Raw genomic sequence first — 24,714 nt, forward strand, 5'->3', positions numbered from 1 at the left:
TGTTGTTACTCTTCTTCTCCCTAGCTTGGGCCCGTGAGAGTTTGCACATGTTGTGACGTGTCAGCGCCGTGGCTGGTGTTTAAAGTTTGGAAAACAAAAGGTCCGCTGTGTCTGTACCTGCGTTTCCCTGTCAAACAGCTGAAAATGAAGACAGTCTAAATATTGTTTTCAATTTGGTGCACTCACCTCGTAAGCCCCCTCCCCTTCTCCTTTCTTTCTCACCTCTTCAAGTTTAGCACACACACACACACATCAGCCAGATGTGGAGGGAAAGCTAAGAGCTGAAAAACATCACAGAGTGCTCAGCACAGGTGAATAAAAGTCTGAGATTTTTTTTTCCTGAACTGTTTTGCAACTTTTTCCCCAGTTCCTCTGAGACAGAGTAACTAAGTAAAACTTTCCAGAAAAGCTAAAAATACAGAGAGCCTCCCCTCCCTGTATTGATGCGGGATGCTTCTGTTCAAGCCCCTTGTTGTCACACTGCTCAAATTTAAACCTCATCACCACGCTTACAGACAACAAGCATCTCTGTAGAGCTCTGACTTTCACCTCATTTTGAATACACCCCTCTCATCACTTCCTGTCTGTCTGCCAAATTCTGTCTGTATGCTGTGTTCAAACTGCAGGGCCGCATTTAGACCAGTGGAATAAATGTGTTGTTTTTCCCCTTTCATTTGCTCTTTCTGCTTCTCTGAGACTTCTTTATTGGCTTCCTCATAACAAGCCATGTTCTTGTTTTCCATCAGTACGAGGCTGCAGTGGATGACGCCGGATGGGAAAAACTGTTTTGTAGTAGAATGCCGAAAACCCTCTGCCAGGCGGTTGCATCCAAATTGAAAGACCCTTATTGTGAGCAAGTAAAGTCACAATTTAATCCGCATGTTCTGGTCTGGTGCTGGTCCACAGCAAATCTGACTTTAATAGTTTAAAGACGACAGGGACACTGATGTCACAGCAGTGAAGTAAGGCTCCATGTATAAATCAGAGGCCCCAGTCACACTGACCTGGAGACCAGTTGGCAACTACCTGACAAATACAGCAGCTAGGGACAAAATTTGTATTAGTCACTATGAAATTGACTGCTAAAGCCCCAGTCATGCAGGCCAAGCGACTGGTCAGCGCTAACCACCAATCACTGGGGAAGAATGTGTTTGACCAACAGGTTGGCGAGTGGTTTCAGTAGGTTTCAGGAGTCACTGGGTAAAATTGGTGTCAAAGAACAAATAAAAAACAAACAAACAGAAAAACTGTGATTGCTTTGATCGCTAGGAAATTTCTGTGGTCAATCAAAGTAAAAGTTGCGTCTTTGAAAGCGTTCACCTCTTGCAACTATTTGACCCAACAACAGCCAGTAAAATCCAGCGACTAACCAGCAGGTTGGGAAATGCACATTTTTCCCGAGCTACCAAAGGTTCCTAGTGTGGGTCTCAGGCCTGTGCGATGGAGGCTTAAGCCTAATTATACAGATTACATTAAGAACAGAATTCACAATAAGAGTCTGACATTTTGAGAAATATGCTTGTTTGTTGAGGAGATTTAGGTAAAAAGATTTATGCGACTCTTATTTATCTATATGGTGGCTACTTTAGCTTATCCTGGAAAAAGGGTTGTTCATTGTTTTGTAAAAGGTTGAATTCCTACATACATTGCTATAAATATCTCAATTTCACAGCTGTCCAGAAAACCTAGCAGGCTTTTTAGCTACTGATGGAAATGTTAGCTACAACAGGAGATACTGCTGTATGAGTAACAGAGGTGAGTGAGAGGTGAGCACATTTAAAAAACAGAAGTTGAAAGTCATAGTCAGAGATTTCAGCAACACTGTCCCTGTATTTACTAGGTATCAGATCAATAGCAAAATTTGCAGTATTGCACACCACTAGGTGACATTACTTAGTCTTTTCACTTCCCACTTTTGTATTTGTGCTGGCAGCACACTTTAGAGATACAGCACAATGAAGTTAGTACTTAAATTAACAACCCCTGAATTTACAGTTGAACACAATTTAAGTTTATCATGCCTCTCACACTTTAATCTATCACAACAATGACGATCAGCACGTTCTTTTGTACAGTACTGTACAATCACTGCCAGATACATAATGAAAATACACTTGAGCTCACTGCTACCTTTTCACTGATGTAGTTGGCTGTAAAACCTTTAATACGTACTGTAAACACTGGAACCTTTTCCCTGCAGTCTTTAAGTCATTTCAGCAGTACTGAAACAATCAACATCGTATCAAGACTGAAACTCGGCGAGCCCTGAAAGATATCGAAACGCATTTCTCATCACTTAGCACCACAAATGAAACAAACAGCTTTATAAAAGCCTCACTTCCCAACAGAAGTAAACGATATGTAGCTTATGATGATTTAGTATTACATGGCAGCTGTACAAGTAGAGAGAATACACACTGGAATTTAAAAAAATCCTTTTCCTTCTTCCAGAAGTTGTAAAGATTGTATTAAGGTGTACTCCCATTGGAAAAAATAACCGTAGAGGTAAAGACTGGAAGAAATGTACCACATATTTTCTAAAAAGAAAATTATATGTTTAAACGCATAACCAGTAACTGTTCTTCTTCTTAACGGTGCCTAAAATGAAAACAATAAAATACGGCAGCTTTGGCCCGCGTGGACTTAAAAGTTGTCGAAGCAATCGAATTGGTTTCTGATTTTTAGCAGTTCTCGGCTAGAAGTGACAATAAGCTAATTTGTCTAATGCTGAAAACCGGTGTCGAACCAGCAATAGTGAAGTGTGATACACAAAACTTTCATTTCACATTTTTTCACAGCTGAAATGCACCCCGGATTTAGAAAGACAGGTTTATGTTTTTAACTGAAGCCGATGCTAAAGCTGTTTTTAAGAGACTTGAACTTGTGTGTCCAGAAGAAAAGAAAGATAATAATTTTTTTGATAATTGTAGCATTATCAAAAAAAAAGAAAAAAAGAAAATGAATCTTGCACCAGCCCTTTATGCACACTTTCAGTTCTTCATCTGTTTGACACCATGCTGCTGAAGTCACCCACACTTAAGACGACCTCTGCTTGTTTGCCTCTCGCCTGGCTTCTACAATCAAAACCCTTCCCATGCAGGGAGTGTAAGCCCCATATTCTCATGCCTGATGATCAGATAGGAAATTTGTGCTGAGGTAAGATGTAAGACTTCCCTTACATGTCTCACTGAGTCACTGTGCCCTCCTCCAAGCCCAGTTTCAGTTAGCCTTTTGCAGAAGTTTGAAAAGTCTCACGCTAGCTGCTGTGTGAATTACCAGCTTAAGTCCACTCTCAGTGTGCCTCAACAAGTCTCCCAGCTTATATCTGCCTGCTCGCTGAATGCAAATAGCATCAAATTACATTGTGAGCAAACTTTTAGATGCTCACTGTGGCTTTATATTGAGAAATCCTTTTTGTTTCACTCCTGTTGCATCATACTATTCAAGAAACAGCAAATACAACGTGAAACGCAGAATCAAATGAAATTGTTGCACAGTTGCAAAACAGTAGTATTATTCAAAAGTTCACTTCTCCAACTGAAATGTGAATACTGAATGAAAGAGTAGCAAATGAGCTGATCTCTGCAGGGAGCGCTTAATCCTCGTCTGACGTTGAAAGTGTTAGACAGCCAGCAATGAAACGACAAGAACACCATCGAGATTTTTTCAAACACCCTGTAACACACACATATTGACCCCTATTACCCCAATACTTGTACCACTATCTGCTTGGTTTGCGTGTGTGTTCAGTGAGAAAAAAAGTCTTGGCAATTATACTTTGGTTTCCTCTGAGGGACACTCAACTGGATACACACCAGGGAAAAGACTAACACAAATAAAGTATGAGTGCTTATAGCATACATCCGGTGTTTTCTACTGGGTTTTTAAGATCAACTGGGGCTGTTGATGCACTCTGCTACTGTATCTTTTAACAGCTGCGTCTGTTTTCCCCCTGTGAACGTGCCTTTTAAATATCTATTCCATAAGCTCACATTCCAGCCTGGGAAAATATCCCACATTTCCTTCATGCTGTGCTTAACCACGTTTTCACATGTTGTACGAGTTTGAATTGTAACGATATGTGTAAATGACTGTCATCTAGATAAGAAAAAAAAATAGTTATATAGGAAAACATACAAAACGTCACATTTATTCCTGTTATTGTTCTACTGGGCATCCTCGGCACATACAGCATTAACAGTCTAATAATCCATGGTTGTTGCCTTTTTTTTAAATGCTCTCTTTTGTTGCATTCAAGCCAAAATAAAGAAAAAAAATAAAATGGAAATCTGTATATTAAAAAAGCTTAACAGTAAAAACGGATCATGAAGTAAAGCCCATAATGTTATGTAAAAACAGACAGACGAGGTACAGACCTCACTGTGATCCCTTAACAAATCCCCAGTAGAAGGCAAGCAAACAGTTAACCTCATGGTTTTGTTCCTTCTGCTGCCAAGATTGCTTTCACCATTCTGTCCTCAGTAAAAACAGCAGTGATTAAATTGCTGTAATCTCATCCTACCTGGAATGACCTCGAAAAGAAATTTTCCCCCTTCGTCGCCGCTGCTTGGATGCTCTGTAACTTTGTTTCCACGTAAAAAAATGGCTCCCTGTGGAAAATAAAGAACAGAAGCAATTTTTAGACCACACAAAACAACATTTACTGCTTTTGGTTTATAAATGTTAGTTATTTTTTAGCAGGTAATGTTTTTTGACACAGTCCAGATGAATGCTCAAAGCTTTTTTTGTGAAATCTGTTGATCAGTATTAGTGCTTAATGATGATATCAGTTCACTTCCCTGCCCAGACTACACAAATTAGTCAGCTGTTCTAGTCATAGACTGTATATAAAGGATGGATGTAGTCACTATGACACACAGGCTGGCCATTAGAGGATCTGTATGTGTCTTTCTTCCTTTGAGAATGAGTTGAATTATCCCACTAAAAAACCCCAAAACAACAACAACAACAAAGGGTTATTTGCCCTCCTAAACATGAAACAATCATTTTGAGTAAAATGCCGCTGAAATTTTTCAAGTTTATTCACTCAAATAATTAATCATAAAATATGCTTGGTGTAAACTAAATGTATACCAATCAATTAAATTTCATTTGACCAGATTACAAATGTAATGTTTTATAGTATATAAGTACCTGTGTGGTACTTTAATATACCCATTCACTTATTGAAAAGGTGAAAATCCAACACATTTACAGTAATTATTCCAGAGTTACAGATTTTAGTTTGCAGATGAAAATTGCATATAATATCATCTAAACTTCAGTGTAAACAATCTGACAATATTCAATTTCATGTCTACAGCACATTTCAGATAGGTTTTAATGTTCTCTTCAGCTCTGCTGGGCATTTAAGGGCTCCTTGACTTTTTTCTGAACTAGCAGAAATGACTAATAATACATTTATTATTCAATTAAAATACCAGCAAAAAACAGATTTCCACTGTAAACTATAAAGGGCTTTGGTTATTAGACTCTTGTAGTTTTACCATTTATATATCATTTCTTCTCATTTTTAGTGTCATAGGTTATGTTGTGAGACGGCCCAAATGGACGGAGGCAGGAAGCAAGCTCCCATAAGAAAAGGTTACTCGGAGACATGAAAGCAGACACAAAGTGCTTACCATAAACACCATGGCAGAGCACAGCTGAAGACTGAGCTGTTTAATCATAGACTGATTACAGATGGGAAACAGGAGAGAGGAACACAGGTGAGCACACTTAAAAAAAACAAAACAAGGACTATCACAAGGTAGAACTAACGCAAACCATAATGGAAAACCAGACTTCAAAGTCTAACAGGAAGTAACAAAAGGAGACTAATCCTAACCCAATCATCTGCATCTGACAACACAGAACTTTGGAGTGGTAGAGCAGGTCATCTGCTAATTGGAAGGTTGATGGTTTGATCCCTGAAACTCTGCATGCCAAATATCCTTGGGGAAGATACTAACCCTAAGTTGCTCTGTGTGTGAATGTTAAGCACAGAAAAAAAAAGTACTTGTGTGAATGTGTGAGGCAATAAAGTAATGTTGTATAAAGCACTATGAGTGTTTCAGTGGAGTAGAAAAACACTTTATAAGAACTGTTCCATTTACCATAATTAGGAAACACAAAGGAACAAGGCATAAACTCCGAACAAGCCAGAGGGAGGAACTGAGAAGGAAACACTGAAGCAACTTAGCACAGATAGCTTTAACAAAGTGGAAGTTGAAGCTAAATTGGGACAGAAGTATTAAAACTAAGACTAGAAGGGAAAAAGTATATCAATATAAAACAGGGAAGAAACATGACTTGAACTGCAAAGAGGAAACTGAATGTGAAAATACTAACATGGGTAAACTAACTTAAATTACACCACCTGGCTAATATGTGTTGGTCCCCCTTTTGCTGCCAAAACAGCCCTGACCCATCGAGGAATCAACTCCAGTATCTGGCACCACGATGTTTCAGACAGATCCTTTGTCCTGCAAGTTTTAACTTTTTGGCAGGGCACGCTATCCTGCTGAAAGAGGCCACAGCCATCAAAGAATACAGTCTCCAATGAAATGGTGCCCATGGTGTGAAACCATGATTAGGTAGGTGGTACGTGTCAAAGTGACATCCACATGGATGACAGGATCCCAGCATAACAGTCCCCAAAGCATCACACTGCCTCCATCGGCTTTCTTCCCATAGCACATCCTGGTGCTAGGTGTTCCCCGGCTAAAAGAGGCACCTGACCGTCCACATGATGTGAAACAAACGTGAGTCATCAGACCAGGCCATCTTCTTCCATTGCTCTTTGGTGCCCATTGTTAGTGCATATGGCAGTAAACAGAAGTCAGCATGAGCACCCTGACAGGTCTTTGGCTTTGTGTATTCTGACGCCTTTCCATCAGAACCAGCACGACCTGTTTCAGCAATTTGAGCTACAGTAACTCATCTTCTGGATCAGACCACACATGCTAGCCTCTGCTCCCGCTGTGGATCATTGAGCCTTGACCACCTATGACTGTATCGCTGGTTCGCGACTGTTCCTTCCTTGGACAACTTTTGATCCACTACAGATTGGGAACACCCTGCGAAAGCTCAGATTTGGTGATGCTCTGACCCAGTTCTCTAGCTATCATGATTTGGCCCTTGTCAGACACTCAAATCCTTATCCTTGCCCTTTTCCCTGCTTCTAACACATCAATTCTAAGGACAAAATGTTCACTCGGTCCTTAATATATACCATCTGCTAACATGTCCTATGACAAAGAGATAATCAGTGTTCTTCAATTCATCTGTCAGTTGTCAGAATGGTATGCCTGATCAGTGTAACAAGACACATAATGCATCTCTCAGGTCCTGTGTCAGGTCTTTGCTGATTTTGCTTTCTTATTTCTTAAGGACATGACTTTCAGATACTGTTCATCTGCTGCAGATAGTTTTTAAAGCCTAACACTTCGTTTTTCCTCTACTTGTTCAATTTCCTAAAATTTATAATGACACCATGCTGATATATTACAGGTTTTCAGATAATAGTGTTTTAAAAATCACTTTCTCGGTGCAGATAAACTGTTTCATGCCTGTCAAATTGTGTTATATTTGGCATTTTTTTGTAGATTCACCTAAAGAAATTGAAACAAAGTATGTGTTTTTGCAACAGACTGTTTATCACAAAGTGCCTAAAGGCAGAATTTACTTTGCTTCTTTGTCACGTTGACTGTTATGTGTAGACACAACACTGGTGAATCTCTTGAATTAGGTGGCAGTTTTATGCTTGTATGATTCATAGGTCAGTGTTAAATATTTCAACAAGAGAACATTTGGTGAACTATTGCTCAAGACCGCTTAAAAAAAAGAAAGAAAAGAAAAAAAAGTCTGATTTCCTGGCAGCGAAATGTAAAGAAACAAGGCGTGGCTCAAGACCTTTGCAGAGTACTATATCAGAACTCAACAAATAACAAACACCAGCAGTAAGAGACTTGAGAAGAGGCAAATAAATAAATATATAACTCAATCAGAAAACCTAAGAACAATGAAAACCAACAGAACACACTAAGTAGTAAAGAAATCCAAAAACTCAAAACTCTGGATCCAAGCCCCAGGACCATGACACTGGCTTCACAAATGATACTGCACCATAAATTCATGCAGTTTAGTAAACTTACCAACTAGCAGCCAGGTGCTTAAATAAGGTATTTCTTACAGAATGACAGACTAGTGCCAGTAATTATTATGTGGTTGAATATTCTTTTCAGATTACCTCGTCCTTTCCAACTGATTCAGTGACTTCTTGTGTTCATTAACAAGTTGGACATCAATGGCACAGTGCAGCATCTGACAGTCATTAAAGTGACCCCTTTGTGGGTTAATGCTAACGCAGACAAGATGTGCAGAAGTGACAACGTCAGTACTCAGGACTTGTGCACATTAACATGATCAGAGAGAGAGTCAGTTTCCTTCCTGCTCGCAGAGAGAAAAGGGGACTTTTTAATGAGCCATAACTGTGACAATCAGGAAGTTGAAACCCTACCTGAGGCCCCAGATGAAGCGCTTTGAAGGAGGCTATAAAGATGTTCAAAAGAGAGGGAAATAAAGGAATGGACTCGACTGATGTGGCTGTCAGCAAGACAATATGACTAGCTTCAATATATCAGGATTAAAAGGTTTTTCAAGAGGTTCCTTTCGTAAACATTGTTTTAGTTTGAGGGAAATGAGAGACGATTTAGATAAACAGTGTGCATTTGAGGAGAGATTTAAAAAAAAAAAAATGCGTGTCACATTTAAAAAAACCCAGAAAAAAAGACAAGGGCCTGTTAAGCCTTTCTATAACGTAAAACCACAACACCACAGAGACTCCTCTCCTCCGTTTTAAGCCGCAGCCACACTTTCCATGCATCCTCCCTGGTGGCCTGTTGTTTGCTGCAGACAAACCCAACCGCAGGCAGAGTAATATTTACCCAGCAAAGAGCACGTTTGCCAGGCCCAACCCAGCGCGAGACAAAAACCCAACCTATTTCGGGGTGTTTTGTGCATTTTTACATTGTTGTTAAGTGGAATGAGGTCACTTTTGGAATCGGTGCAATGACACAAAACCAATTATCTTTTATTCCCAAACAAAAAGCCACGCACACACATATGGGACAAAAGTGACTCCGAGAAATCCATATGAGCATAGCAACAGCAGGAGGCTCAGGCTTGTAAGCAGCAGCTCAGCCTCCAGGAGGCTTTTTCTGAGGCTGCGTCCAACAGTGTCCTCCAACTGAAATCTAATTTCATGTGTTTTCTGAGACTGCAAGCAAATACAAGAACACTGACTGCGGCCTTTTTTCCATTTAATGGAAGAGAGTACAGAAATTTCAGTTGGTCCTGCTGGTCAGATCAGCCTGTAAAAACTGCAGCTATTACCTTCCACATGTGACATTGATTTGTTGGTCATAAACCCAACAGCTTACTCCTGCTGATGTGCCATGTTTGTTTTTATTGAGGTTATAGGGTGAATGTCCTCTCTGTGCCCCTTACCATTGGCTGTCTCATTAATTACCTCTGGCTTCTTCAGTAAATTAAAAGGAGCGAGCAAATATCTGTGACTTTACCAGCCTAATAATCACCACACAAGTGCTATCATAGTACCAGTCTTTTAGGATTCGTACTAGGTAAGGTGCAGTGAGATTTCTTTTTCTGAAAACAGCTACATTGTCTCAATTTTTAATGGCATGGATTCAACAAGGTGCAACAATGTGGTCTTCTGCTTCCCGATTCAGTGCCTTCTCAGAGATGCTCTCCTGCATACCTCTTCAGTAGTCGGGCCATTCTCCTCCAACCTCTAGCACCAGCAAGGCATTTTCACCCAGAGAACTGCTGCTTACTGGATATTTTCTCTGTTTTGAACCATTCTCTGTAAATCCTAAAGATTGTTGTGCTGGAAAATCCCAGTAGATCACCAGTTTCTGAAATATGCAGAGCCTTCTGTACATATAACCTGCTCACATCACCAACAACACCACCATGTTCAGAGTCACTTAAATTACCCATCCTAATGCCCAGTTTGAACTTCACCAGGTCGTCTTGACCACATCTACATAGCTAAATGCAATGACATAGTTGAATTTGTTATAATTAAGTGTCAGATGAGGGTATGATATAAAAGCTTTGAGGATGAAATAAAATAGGAAAAAAATAATATTTCAAACTTAATATAAACAAAATATTTAAAATCTAAATACTACTACTGATAATAATATCAATACCACTACTACGGTAATAAAATATTGAAATACTTTCTCAGAATCACTGCATAACACGAAGGAATCATTCAAAGCTGGTGAGAAGAATCAACTGCTTCAGATAAAAGCTTAAGAGTGAAGTCAAGCTGCCATCTGTTTTTGGTGCAACAGGTAATTCATTATTTGTCTTGTTGTTCAACTGACTTTGTAGACAATAATTAGTGTTCTCCAGCCTGGCTAACCTTTTACAGCAAATCAAACTCAGCTGGAGCTTAGCTGGAGACCTACAACGGGTCTGCCTTTCTAGAGTACCATATGTATCCATTAATTTGACCTTATGTATTTATTCTTCACCATTTCTGGTTCTAGTTTTTTTAAGGGGCAAAGAGTTACTAATGTTTTTCCTGCTGCAAGGTTCAATAATGCAATAAATGTCACTATTCCACTGTTACACAACAGGTATTTCTTGCACTGTCCCACATTCAAAAGCAACTATATAATAAAAACCACCAACTGTGACTGCATAACCCTCATAAATATTAATATGCCAGTTAACTAGAGGGAAATGGGAAACTTCTTCATTAATTTTTATTTACTTGTCAAATTAACGTTGGGTGAGTAATATGAGAAATTAGACAGGATAAATGATAGACTGAAATTACCACAAGGAACCTAAATTGGTGAATTACAAAGCAAGGGCGATTTAATGGTTAAAAAACAACCGTATGTTAGATGCAATGCATCCGATTGCTGGAAAAGTTACCTACGGATTTTAAGCTATTATCTTTAATAATAGTATAAAATTAGTCTGAAAATGTATAAACACTGTAGTTTTTGTTAGAACTGAGATATCAATCACAGGTTTTAATAAAGTATAGAACGGAGCTATAGGGGTGGAAAATATGGACGAGCAGGGACAGTAGCATGTCTGCTTACCACAAGCTCAGGGCCATTTAAAAACATGTCATGCCACTAACAGTAAATTCCCACAAAGGCATACACTACGCCCTGCCATTTAATTTTAAGAATACCTGTCACTGCTGTTGCTGCTGAATACCTTTTATCATATCCATAGAGCTTACAACACATAACCAAAGTTATATAGAGTAAAGTATTTTCTGCCTAAAGTAACAATACTTTTAGGAAAAGCAGTAACTGCAAATTACATTATCATCACTTCCAGGGAACATAAGGAAATACTGAAAAGCAAACAGTACACACAAGTTACATTTTACGGGTGTACTCCATCAACTATGGTAAAACTATGGTAAAATAAAGTAAAGTAAAAAAAATACTTTTTATAGGCTACATACACAGTTCTCTTTGCACAAGATCATATCTAATAACTATTTGCATCACAAAATCATTTCCAGGATCCACAAAACAACTCTAACAACTGTTTTCCTCCACAGTGTAGGCTGTCTGTCAGTGACATTACTTAACCTCATTAAAGCAGCAATTTCATTATGTAACCCTATTAAAGTCAGACAACAGCATTAGTTTATGCGTTTATCTTTTGCAAAGACCTAAAAATACGCCCACATTGCAAGAACATGCTGCTGAAGTCAAACTTGTCCTCCAACTTCATAAGCTGAAGAAAAATCACAAGAAGTTGGCAAAGGAGATTCTATCAAAGGAGCCTCTTTGTATCGTTAATTGCAGTTCATATACAAAAAGAGCAAGCATTAACGACATTTATGACAGCTACCTTGTATTAAGTTACAGGGTCTAATTTAAGGTAATTAGTCATACACCTGTCTTTGCATCATGTTGCTAAAACAAGCCAAGGCATTAGAATGAGATAATGCACAATAATACCAGCGAATAATAGGACAAAGATTGTATCTTATATTTCATTTACATGTTGCCACTGAAGTCTATTTCAGTCCATTCAGGTCTGCCTTAACATCCTGTATCTATACCTTTAACACTAGAACACAGGTGCAGGAGATATTTGGCTTGCAAAGTCTACAAACCACAAAGGCAGAAGGTATTTTCCTGTTCAACCATTTTCCTGTGAAATTACTTTGCAGCTATAGCCCTCAATATAGTCCTTGTACTGCAGCGCATTATATATTCCACTGTTAAGTAGAGAGAAAGAAAAAAACAGAATACAGCTGCACCAACCACAGAGAAGACATATCCCTGCTCATCAGCTATGCTTGTACTACAGTTTGGATGTCTCCTACGTGTGATCTGTTACCAATATCCTTCTCTGGATGCCCCGACAGCAGGAAAATCAAAAGCTGTCTACAGCCCACAAATCAAGCTTCACTATCACAGCTTTGTTCTATTAAACAAATGAGACAAGCAGATGCGTAAAGGTTTCAGACAGCTCAAAGCAGACTACCAGAATTCTTACAAGATGGCCTTTCCCAGGACTTGAAGATAAGTGGATACTATGAAGGACCTATAAAGCCTTTAGAGTGTATCATAGAAGATAAACTGATAACATATGTGGTTTGGAGTACCACAGGAAATGAATGAGGCAGATGGAAATGAGGTCAGCGGCACGTTGCCCATACTGATCCTCTGTACAGATCATATTTGTCAGATCAATAGATAAAAAAGTCAAACTATGACAACTGAAAGACATAACATGGCATGCTGAGAAAACAGAGTAACATACGGTTCCAGAGATATGTGAATGATATATGTACAAGTACGAACATGCTCAAGACTAAAAATGACATAGCTGTGCATAATTTTAAACACCACTGAGATAGCTTCAATTTTTTTTTTTTAAAGAAGAAGTTAGCACTTTTTAGTATTATTTCTCAATGCAAATGTAATACAGATTGGCAGTGCTGTGAGCTGAGCTGTATGTAAAATGTTCATGAGTGTGACTTCATATATTTCAGCTCTCAAAAACAGAAGAAAGTAAGAATGAAGGCAGAGAGAACAGCCCCTGAAAAAGTGACATGCGTGACAGGAGTCGGCTTGACTTCAAAGTTGTGTCAGCAAGGTCAGATTTAAAGTTAAAGCAATTCAAGCGGCTGACTGTTAAGCTCTAAAGTTGATGGCATTAATTATCTGACTGAAACTTGATTCGGTTTTTAGGCCAAAGCCACCAAAGCATGGTTTTGATTTATTTGACACTGCAAGCTTCACTAGGCAGATGTGAAGATGATGAACTCGATGTATAAACTGCAAAAGAATGCAGAGAAAATGGGATGGCATTTCTGCTTAATAAAGGAGAACGGCAGAGGAAGCCGAAAGAAGCAAGAGTTTCGATATTGGTTACAAGTATTTTGATTTAAAATCTCCCAGCAAAGAAAAGTTAAAATGAGCAAATACCAATTAAACCTATTAAGGTGAAAGGCAGAAAGAAAGTCTTTAAACCATCTTTAAACCATCCACCAGTTTTCAGTATATCTGATATGCGATTCTGCCCTCAAATCTCTTTCGGGGGTCTTAGAGGAGACAGGTGGGAGGAATATGTTATAACCTGATATTGTTGATATGGATTTTTGTCCAGCAGGTCCTTGCTCTGACTGAACAATGACCTTCACACAAAGCGCGTGTGGTTAGCATATGTAAAATGTGTGTTAGCTTGTCCACATGTTTGCTTACCCATTCATTATTATTCATTCATGGGAAACCAGATCAATGAGAGTTCTCCAAATTATACAGAACATCAGCTAATCAACATTCATTAATGTAAACAGGTGCTAAAACAGTTAAAAACTTTATAAAATCAGTTTTTGCACATTTATTTTAATAATTTACTGAGGGGGAATATTTGTGTATCTCGCCCCATTAAGTTATGTCTCAGTCACACAGGCAAATCTTATTTCCCAAGTAGTAGTTTCTGTTGTTATGAAATCCATTTCTAAACCACCAGCCATTAGGGAAAGTTTGTGTTCCCCAGCTGGTTGGCAGGTGGTTGCTAGTAGTTCCCCTTTCCTTGTGGTTACTTTGATTGCTAGCAGGTTGCTACAGTTGCTCGTAGTTTGCTCATTTTGAAATGTTGATTGATTGTGGTGCTAATGCTCAACTTTTATTTGGAAGACCAATTTTTCCGTTAGTGGTTTGCATTGACCTTCCTCAAGTTTCACTGCACCTCATTCATTAAAACGGCAAATGTTTGCAGACAAGTCATCATGCAAACTACAGAATACTGCTGCAGTCTAGAACTGAATGTAAACCATCGACTCCTTATTTTGGACAAAATAACAATGTATCACTAGGAGTATCAATGTGAATCACACCTTTTATCTACAAATTCATTGTTAAGATACAGCTATAAATGAAATATAATGAGTCAACAGATGTGAGCCAGTGCTTACTGTACTGTGTTATGACCAATGAAAAGTGAAGCATTCTAAGACAGACAGAACAAGAAGCTCTGCAGTTCAGTTTTTTAGTGAGTTGGGATTCGACGTGAGTAAATATTCCATACAGCTGCTTTGCTCCAGCAATACAAATACCACTACATCTGCACACACCTTAAATTCGCTGTTTTACCCTCTTGCACCATCAGGTATTAGAAATAGAAAAAGTCCTTAGGCTACAAAACTTACAGGAACTTGTTACAAGTCCAGTGAGACTTAATTGACTTCTTCATCCATCACTGCAGAGCTTATTAGACATGCAGTCACCCTTCAGGAGTTAAAGGAAATAACTTCTATGCAGTATATGCAGCCTAGGAATACTAATGGACGGGGCTGCCTTCTATTAATGATAAACTTTTTTCATGCTTTAATATATTTAGGCTAAAGGAAATGTCTTTGCCTTAATATTATTGCCCATCTGTAATTTTAAAGAGACGCCCATGCATGCAAACTTATTGAACCACTTTAATGGAAATTTTTTGTCTATTACCAGAGGATGATGTCAGCAATGCTTTTCAATTTGTTCACACAAGGGTGTCTTGATAATGTCCGCTTCTTGGTTCACATGCCTCATACATTCAAATATAATGCAAATCAGATCTGCTCTGGTTCTGACGTGACTGGCTGGAACCCTGCCTGCTATAAAAAGCTTTTATTACTTTGTGATGCCTCAAAAACATCTTTGTCAATGTCAAACGAGGGCTACAGAGTTACTATTGTCATCAAATCAGCAGTAACACAGTGTTGCAGAATGAAAAATTACTGAACTGCAGTGGCGTTTTATTTACTCCAGTTAAATGCAAAGGTCAAATGGTTTTCAGCTTAAGCAGGGAAAACAAAAGGACTTTTAGTACACAACTGCACTGCTGCATTATTGATATGATGCAATTTCTTATTAAATCCAGCTACTTCTCATTTCGTCTGCCTCCAGAAGTGCCCCCTACATGCTATGAATATTAACTAACTTGTAAGACGTGCAGCAGCTAAAATCATAATAAACTTATGAAATTTTAATGTCTTTCATTTCTTAAAACATTAAATCATTTCAACGTATTAATTCACAATTCTCTCATTCATTCACAATGCTACTTTCCTTACATCCCTGGCATATAGATACAAGGCTGAGTGGTTTGAATTACAATAACCATACAATCTCACCCACCGCATGAATAGCGTCTTTGTTTATGGCTCAGCCAGATGAAATCCGAGTAATGTATGTGTGCATCTAAGAATGCGAGTGTGTACATGCGGGCTTGTGCGTGTGTATTCCTTCATAGACGAGTAAGTGCAGGCAGATGGCATATCGACACTAATCCTACACGTGCTGTACCCTGTACCCATGCTTTTCCGTGACCCTTCACCTCCATCTGACACCCATTCTTCGGATTCCTCCTGTTACTCAGAGAGGTTCGGCCTAACTGTATAGCATCAACATGTTTGCCTACATCAGCAGTAATTTTTCAGATAATGTTACAGTATCTAAAAACATCAGAATTCTTATGAGTTGCAGTATTGGAAATCAAACAAATGTTATAAAATGTTCACTGCATGAAAACAAAACAATGGTATGTCAGGTATAAAGTCCTAGTGCATCACACATGACGACATGTTACAGCCATTCTGAGGAAATCCCATTTTTTGTTTTTTTTATTTATTACTTGATGTTTTTTCTACAGCTTTCTGACTTCATAATTGAAAAGATTATTCCAAGTTTAGCTATTTAAGCTTTGACTTTCAGAATTGAATCTCAAAAGACCCAACTACTCCATCGAGATCTGCAAAAACAGGTTGCATGGCGGACACCGAGTTGGCTGCAAAGACAGGTGCTTGCAGAGCAGCAGAGAAGCTATGAAGAGAGCGACTTCCAAAGTAAAAGTTGTGCTTTACCACTGAAACCAACCTGTTTCAAAGAGTACAGATTTTTACTTTGAAGGCAAATTGTTCTCACAGTTTCACTACCACTTAGTGAGTAGCTAGTGAGTATTTGGAGACAAGTCAGCAAAGTAAGGGTTACCATGGCAATCTGCTAGCCGCCAAAGCCATCTCAAGGAGGTTTTTGGTGCAGCATAGTTTACCTCTTTGCTACCAGTTTCACGTAGCAACAGCAAACAACCTCCAGCAACCGCTTGCCAACCGGTTGGGTATTACACATTTTTTCCCCCCAGCGTCACTGACCGCTCGACAGTGTGACTAGGAGTTTAGCAGTCATTTTCATGGTTACTGCCAGCAACAGCCAGCTACGACTTACAACCAGTCAGGTAATGCTAGTTTAACTGGTGGCATTATGGTTCTAACTTGACTCTAGTGGTCCCAAGAGCCAAACCCCCCCAATGTTCTTGCAGGATTAAGGACTGATATGACAACTCGAGCTGTTTGGTTAGAGTAACAAAAGGATTAGAGGCACTAATCATAAATACTGTTAGGCTTTCAGTATCAAAAATAGACACTGAAACCTAGCACTCTGCCTAAGATAGACAGAAAAGTCATACTGTGATTAGTTACATAATTACAAGCAATCACTTGCCAACTTTTCTGGTAAGTCTCCGTGTTAAAACCTCCCCATAATTCTTCATAATATTAGCAACTAATATTTACTGCTTAAGAGTGCAGTGCTAGCACATTGTGTCCACTGTAAGTAAAGATAAAGCAGTCAGTCCATTGTGTCTAAATGCTGCTATTTTCCAAACTTGTCCCCCCGCCTTTTTTTAAACTGTGCGTACTTTAAATTCATTTATTGTGAGACTTTATATTTATATGTGAATAGCATAATGAATGCTTTTTGTTTTCATAAAATGTAGATTCAGTTTGTGCCAGAAGCTAGTTAAATATGTAATTTGTATGTAATATTTTCCTGTCTAATCGTTCAACAAATTGTTAGCCAACAGAAAGTAGCACATGTTCATGTGTCCTCTGAGGTAGCAGCAATTAAGCTAATGTGATGGGTAATGGAGAGATCACAGCATGTCAGAGAATTAATCAGTTGCGTCTCTGTTGGATGTGGCTAATAGGTTAGCGTGGGTAGATATTACTCCACCACATATAGTCTAAGTAAAGTGGAGGATCTTAGTGCACCTTGTGTGTTTGTGTTTTTGCCCTGATCTTAAACATCAGCGTTCGAGGCACAAAAAGCAAAACCAAACCTGTTTCTGACAGTTTTCTGTCTCCTCTCTGTCCCGCTGGTATTCCTCCTTTTTGGGATGTTGGAAACGCTACACTGGTTATCTTGTATTCTGTTCGGTACGCTGTCTTTTTGGAGTGTTCTGTTTGTGCTCTTACATGCTTCTCTGCTTTGGAGGTCATGGAGATTTGAGGACTTTGAGCACACTCCTCTGTACCTGACCTAGTTTCACTAGAAATTTCCCATTCTCTGCAAAAAAAAAAAAAAGTAGCTGAAATTTATTACAGCTTTAGAAGTAGGGCAAGAATGGAAAGTTGCTAACCAAAGAAGAGTATTCCACAGGTAGATGGAGTTGTAGGGACATTACAAATAAGTTCTCTGAGAACATGGTGATAAATATAATTATCAAGTTGTTTCAGGAAAACTGTTTTCTCTCTTTTTTTTGACACAGCTTCAAAACCTGGCCTTCCCAGAAAAAAAGAAAGAAAATCTCTCCTCCCCCTGTATCTGGCCTGTGGCCCACCTTCAGGTCTGGAGCTTTAACCTTTAGAGACTTCTGCTGCTGCTGTTTCTTGGGTTTGGCTGAGGCTCAGTTTCCTGGAAAATTGGCCAGGCAAAGAAGTGTGGGTAGATGAGCAGAATAAAGATTTCAATTGTGCACAAGTGATCAAGTTTCCACAGGGAAAAAAGGAGATATTGTTTGGTAGGAATAAATATTACAAAAGGATGTGGTCTTTTGTGTATTTGCCAAATAGGAGTAAGCTCTGGTGTAAAATAACTGCAAAGAGGAAAAAAACAAAACACGAAACATCTGCTAACTGATATAAAGATTAAAGGCATGATAGGAATATGACGTGACAAGCTACTCATAAAACACACTCTTAGAGTATTTATGAACTAGTATTTAATAACAAGTTGCTATCCAGCATCATTGTATTTGACAACCAAGAAAAGACTATTGACTCTTTCATCAAATTCAAGAAATTAAACAAGTTTCTTAATGAACTCAACTTGTGGAATCAATGTTCGCTCTCTTTCACTGTATTTTGGCAGCTTCTTTTTCCAGTCTGCACATGCTAAGTGAGAGGGAGTTCCTTGTTACAGTAATGTTAGAGATAGCCATAAAACTCGTGTTACTCATTGTCTCTTCTCATTTCAGGATAGCCATTTGTGTGTGTGTGTGTGTGTGTGTGTGTGTGTGTGTGTGTGTGTGTGTGTGTGTGTGTGTGTGTGTGTGTGTGTGTGTGTGTGTGTTTCCATAAAGACAAACTGAAAACAGTTTGGTTTGAGAGTCAAAACAACCTCATTTGAACCATAGCTCGATGTTATCATCTCACCTGGCTATACTGTAGCATGTATCTACAAGAAATATGGTGGTGCTGTGAGTAAATACAGCAAATACAGAAAGCACAAACAGACACTTCACCACAGCAGGGCTTAGAGTACATATTTAGAGTCATATCTGATCGTAATGTTAAAGTGAGCAAAACATCTCCAGCACATTTCCCACTGTTGAATGGCTGACTTCATAGCGACGCACTGTATGCCAGCCATCATTTTATATTGAGGCTGGCCCATTAGATTGAGTAAGAAAAGTAATATCACCACTTGTGACGGCTCTAGAGGGTTGGCTTCAATTTCACCGAGGCTTAGAATTATCATTAGTGGCAGTTGCAAGCTGCTTTGAGTAAATGCTTTTATTGTATTTGTATCTTACTTAGGAACTATCAGCATGTATCCATCTGTGTGAAACACCCATACGCTTCCTTTTTCACAAGACTTTATGCAGTCCTGTTAAACAAAAAACAAAACTGCTTCTATTGGTGTCAAGAAGGTAAGTAACAGCCAGGTGCTGCTAATCAAATGCACTTGATCTTTTGATCATGAAATGTAACCACTGCTATAAAACAGAATGTTTGACAGTTTGCTGGTCTGGAGCTTTAAGTTGTGGCAAGGAGAAAAGGCATCGGCAGTAATCTTAGAGAAACAACTGTTGCTGCCCATCAATCTGGGAAGGACTATACGACCATTTCCAAATAATTTAAAGTCCATCCAAAGACTCATCACAAGTAGAAAACATTCAAGACAGCTGCCAATCTTGGATGTGGATTGTCCCTGAACATTCACTCCAAGGTCAAACCCTTGCAAAGCTGAGAGAAAACCCAATAGCTACATCTCAGACTATAGGCCTCAGTTAGTGTGTTAAATGTTAAACACCATAATAGTACAATTAGAAGAAAACTGACCAAGTAGGCCTTGTTTGGAAGTGCTGCTAAGAGAAAGCTTTTTCTTCTGTAAAAAGAACATGGGAGTATACTGTAGCTTATGTTTGCAAAGTTGGATCTGAACAAATCACAAAACCTCTGCAACAACCTCTGTGGACGGAACAAACCAAAGATGTCTGGTCATATAACTCAGTGCCACGTTTAGTGAAAACCAAACAGCATATTAGCACAAACACCTCAACTAACTATCAAGCGTGGCGGTAGATTGGTGATGATTTGGGCATGCAGCCACAGGACCTGGGTACCTTGCAGTCACTGAATTGACCATCCTCTGTGTACCAGAGTCACATGTGAGGCCATCTGTCTGATAGCTAAAGCTTTGCTAAAACTGGATCGAGCACATGCAAGCACAGCATCAAGTCTGCAATAGAATGGCTGAAAAATAAAAGAATTAAAGTGCTGCAATGACACAGTCAAAGTCCAGAGCTCAACCTGATTGAAATGCTGTGGTGGAACCATAAGAGTGTTGTGTATAAACAAATGTCTGCAAACTTCAAAGAACTGAAGCGATGCTGTAAATTAGAGTAAATAAGAGTGGGCGAAAATTCCTCCACAATGATGTGGGAGACTGATAGTCATATAGAAAAGTATTACTTTTTAGTTTTTCACAGGACTGCATAGAGTCTTGTGAAAAACTCACATTTTTCATATGACTGTAGGAACGCACCTTGCTAACAAACCATGCTTACAGTAGCTAATGACTTATGACCCTAGGTGCATAGGTTAAGGTTTCAGAGCCCATAAAACAAACTTCACAGATGCTACACCCATCTTTTACATACAGTCTGGTCATAAGCCAAAGAGCTGTCTGATCCAAAAAAAAACTCAATCATCATACAGTGAGAACTATCATCTGCATATGTGTGGGTGCATGCCACAATTTTTATGTTAGTTCATCTTCTAGTACATTCACAGTCTTACCAGAGCTTTAGTCTCCTCCTCATCTTTGTAATAGTAGAGCTGATCCCCTTTCAGCACAAACCAGCGACTGTGCCACGTTTTGACAAAACCTCCTTGCTTCCGGAGCCACCCACACCTGATGACATTCAACTTTTGACCCTCAGTACTGACATGACCTCCGCTGCGATGAGGACTGCCATGAGACACACACTGGTCATCCATCACAGCTACTCCAACCTGCAAACAAGCAAAAGAGTTCCAGATTGATTAAACTCACAGAAGCTGCAAGTTCGACACAAACCAAACAGCACCAGTATTTTTGCAAGATGTCAATCATCATTAGAAGGATATGGAAGTTTTAATATATTTTGTCGGGGGGGGTTGTGATTTATATTAACCTATAAGCTTATCGTACAGGCCTCTGCATTGCTGGATGTGAAGCTTAAGGCACTCAGACAGAGTTGAGTGTCCACAGACCAAACCTCAAATCTCTTTTATCTTATTCAGTGTGTCACCCACCTACACATGTTGGCCTGCTAGGTCTGATCTTGTCCCAGTTTTATATTTTATCTCTCCTACGTTTAGTGCCTCAATCTCTTGAAGTTGCAATTGGCAAGATGCATTGCCATTTTGCTGATGCCTTTTAAAGGTCTTCATAGCCAGATGGCTCTCTATAACAGTGAACTGACCTGACCACAGACCTACATGTGGAGGCTTGCTTTTATTTTAGTTTGATCCATTTGTACAATTTGAGTTGTTGAACCTTATTTATAATGTGAAGCACTTCACTTTAAGTAGGTTTAAATAGAGAATACTTTCGGCCATTTAGTGCTTATTGACTAGCATTGGTAGCAAGCTAAACTAAGATGATAAAAAAAAAAACGGTAAATGGTTTGTCATAATAACCGCATTAGCATGTCGCTGTTGGTGTTCAAAAACTGAAGGCTTACAGACCTGCTGACATGGCTTTAGACTTTTTATTAAGGTGCAGCTAGGCAATTAAAATCACTTTGTACAAAGTCAAAGGTTTGTGTACAATTCTCATTTTTGTGATTTATTTAGACAACAACAAGTCAACAAGATTACAATATGTTAAAAGATAGGCAAATGAAAAAATGTAGTTAGCGGTACCTAAAAGATCAAACTGGTCACAAGCATTTTGCTGCTGGTATACTTTCACCTGTGCGTTAACAAACCATTTTCATCTCTTTCATCCCATTTTTTTAAAAGTTATGATTTTCCCAGAATTGGACGGCTAGAATGACTGGGCAGAAACAGTGATGCATTTTAGCCTTTAAGAAATAAGTTTACTGTCCACAAAATGCAGCCAAAGTGAAAGAAGGTGTTTTTGTTGGTCCTGAAATCTGTGAACTAATGCTAAAGCCATCTGAATCAGCAGCAATGGGAAACATTTGTGCACAGAATTGTCTTGGCAATATCAGAGCAGAGAATCTTGCTGAGCTTGTGGATAACATGCTGAAAGCACATCAACTAATGAGTGCCAGAATGTCACTGAAATTGCACTTTTTACATTCTCATCTTGACATTTTCCCACCAAATCTGAGTGATGTCACCAAGGTATAAAAGTATTGGAAAACCGACACCAGGAAAAATTGAATCAGAGGATGATGACCCGCTACTGTTTGTTCTTGCAAAGAGAGACGGGTGTGCAGTGCATGCGCAAAAGCAAGTGCCTCAAACATGTTTGTGGATTTATTTTGAGCTAAATTGACAGAAATATGCTTTGGAGAGATCCTGAGATCGTCTTCTCTTGTTTTTGTCCAGAATAAACACATTAAAACAATTTTTGGAAACTTCTAGCCATAGTGTTGATACATTATATTGAGATACACATCATTCACGTCAAACATCAATGATGTGTATCTCAAAAATGTTACGTGCAAGCTTAAATCAGATTTCATGTTTGCAATCAGTTGGGAAACAAAAAGATAAATAGCCCACCTGAAGTCCTCAGAAGCAAATTTTATTTATCAAAATATATTGATTTGTACATCTGTGTAATACAGGTCAGTGCAGTCTGCATATTAATGTACCCTATAACTACTATAAATATACACACCTGCATCATCATTGACATATGCTAAGACTGCTGCTGTCAGCTATAAGCACTGCCATGTTATCAGTGGCTCTGGTTGTGCTTGGCTTGGTGAATGTCCAACCATCCCACATGGACCAGATGTGGACCAGATGTGGCCCAGAAGCAGCTCTGCAGTTTTCCAGGCAGCAGTGGAGCAAGTGCAGCCAGGCTGCTGGCGAATTCAAAACTCTCTCTGGTTCGGTCCAGGTAAGAATGTCACCAGTGCACGTTCATGCACGAGCATACTCGCGCCTTTGCACTCCTCGAAGAAAATAGCTGTTTTCCCATTGCAATGCGGTGACTACAACCTACTTATTATCTTTTATCCATCTCAAGTTCGTCTTTGTTCCACTTTCATGCTAGATGAATACATGGAAAGCATGAGTAGGGCTTTTCTGTCAACAAAGAGATCAGTTCATTCAGAGAAAAATGATGGTGTGGGCTCATCTAACACTAATATTGGTGGGAATAATCTCTGTTTCCCTGCATGCATTTATTCGTCATCATGTTGGCCAGTCTGCAAGCACACAAATAAACAGAAAAACCAGTAATATCAAAAGTCACTCCAGATTCACTGATATGCTCATAGAGTCACCTGCTGTATTAGGAGTATGAAGCCATAGCCCCACATTTTTATGCCTCCTGCATGGGGCACAGCTAACAGCACTGCTGGGACCAACCAATGGTAAAACTTTGAATTGAAACTGTAAATAACTCAGCCCTTTCTTAATGTGAATATCTTGGATCTGGCTGACAGTAGAAATACCATTTAGATTTACATTACACTGTGGCCCAGTCCAGGGGTAATAAATTGCCGTACAAATGCATAGCCATTACTAAATCTATAAATTACCTGACAAATGGAATAGAAGCAGAAGAAAAGTTAGTGTTTTTGTCGGCCCATGCAGGAACTGCATGATGAATGGTGACCTTTGCAAAGTTACTCATTTTAATTGTTGTGGTCTCACTAAAAGCACATTCATATTTGTGGGTGACATAAACAAGTCTAATAGACTCAATAGAAAAGAACAGCAATAAACTGATGAACAAAGTACAGTATATGTATATGATCATCAGGTTCTTCATTTAGCAGTTTTCAAAAGCAGTGAAACACATGATGCTTTATCACTTATGCACATCACATTCCTGAGTTTTAATTGATAGAAACCCAATGAAGCAGACAACCATTTCCTCAAAAGCTTGCATACATATCACAAATAAGAAATCATAACAGCAGCGGATGGTTTATGTGGCCATCAAGCAACAACAACCCAAACAAGTGCTAAGGTAAGCTCAATGACCCGTTTTCCAAACCAGCCATTCGTTGTGGAAGACACCTCCCCAGTACGTGCTTATAGTTGTGGCTGTAAGCATATTTATGAAGCACCAGCAAAGTCTCTTCAGAGCACATCACTGTTATATCGATTCAGCATTTTGAAAACCACCTCCAAGAGCTGTATACTGTGTCCCAGTAAAACACCTGTGTGTACAGATGCATGTGTGCAGCAGTGTATCAGTCCCTTGAGCCACAGTCTCAAAATAAACAGCGGCACACTGGAACAGTAATATTAATGACTTTTTGGTCTCCCAGCATAACCCCACTGTTAGGAAAGGGAGGAAACTAGTGACACACGAAGACAAGAAAGCTTTCAGATTCAGTCTGCTTTAAACTTTAAGGTGCTTTCTTTTACATACAACCGTACAGGTAGAGTACATTTCAAATGAAGACAGTAATGTAATCAATGTTGTTTAAGTTAGAGGTTGA

At 39.0% G+C, this 24,714-nt stretch overlaps 1 protein-coding gene across 2 annotated transcripts in view; it reads right to left on the minus strand.

Moving 5' to 3' along the window:
* Positions 1–24,714, minus strand: part of arhgap24 (Rho GTPase activating protein 24) — an 86,605-nt gene that overhangs the window by 47,695 nt on the left and 14,196 nt on the right. The window contains exons 2-3 of one of the 2 annotated variants that reach the window (XM_080875447.1): positions 20,873–21,088; positions 4,523–4,610 (exon numbers count right to left, since the gene is read on the minus strand). In XM_080875447.1, coding sequence (XP_080731573.1) covers positions 4,523–4,610; positions 20,873–21,073 — 289 coding nt within the window. In that variant the 5' untranslated portion in view covers positions 21,074–21,088. Of the gene's footprint in view, positions 1–4,522; positions 4,611–5,642; positions 6,029–20,872; positions 21,089–24,714 lie in introns of those variants that run through there. The other variant, XM_080875448.1, reaches the window with a different exon arrangement.

Source organism: Rhamphochromis sp. 'chilingali' (genome assembly GCF_963969265.1).
Source record: "Rhamphochromis sp. 'chilingali' genome assembly, chromosome: 2".
Lineage (NCBI taxonomy): Eukaryota > Metazoa > Chordata > Actinopteri > Cichliformes > Cichlidae > Rhamphochromis > Rhamphochromis sp. 'chilingali'.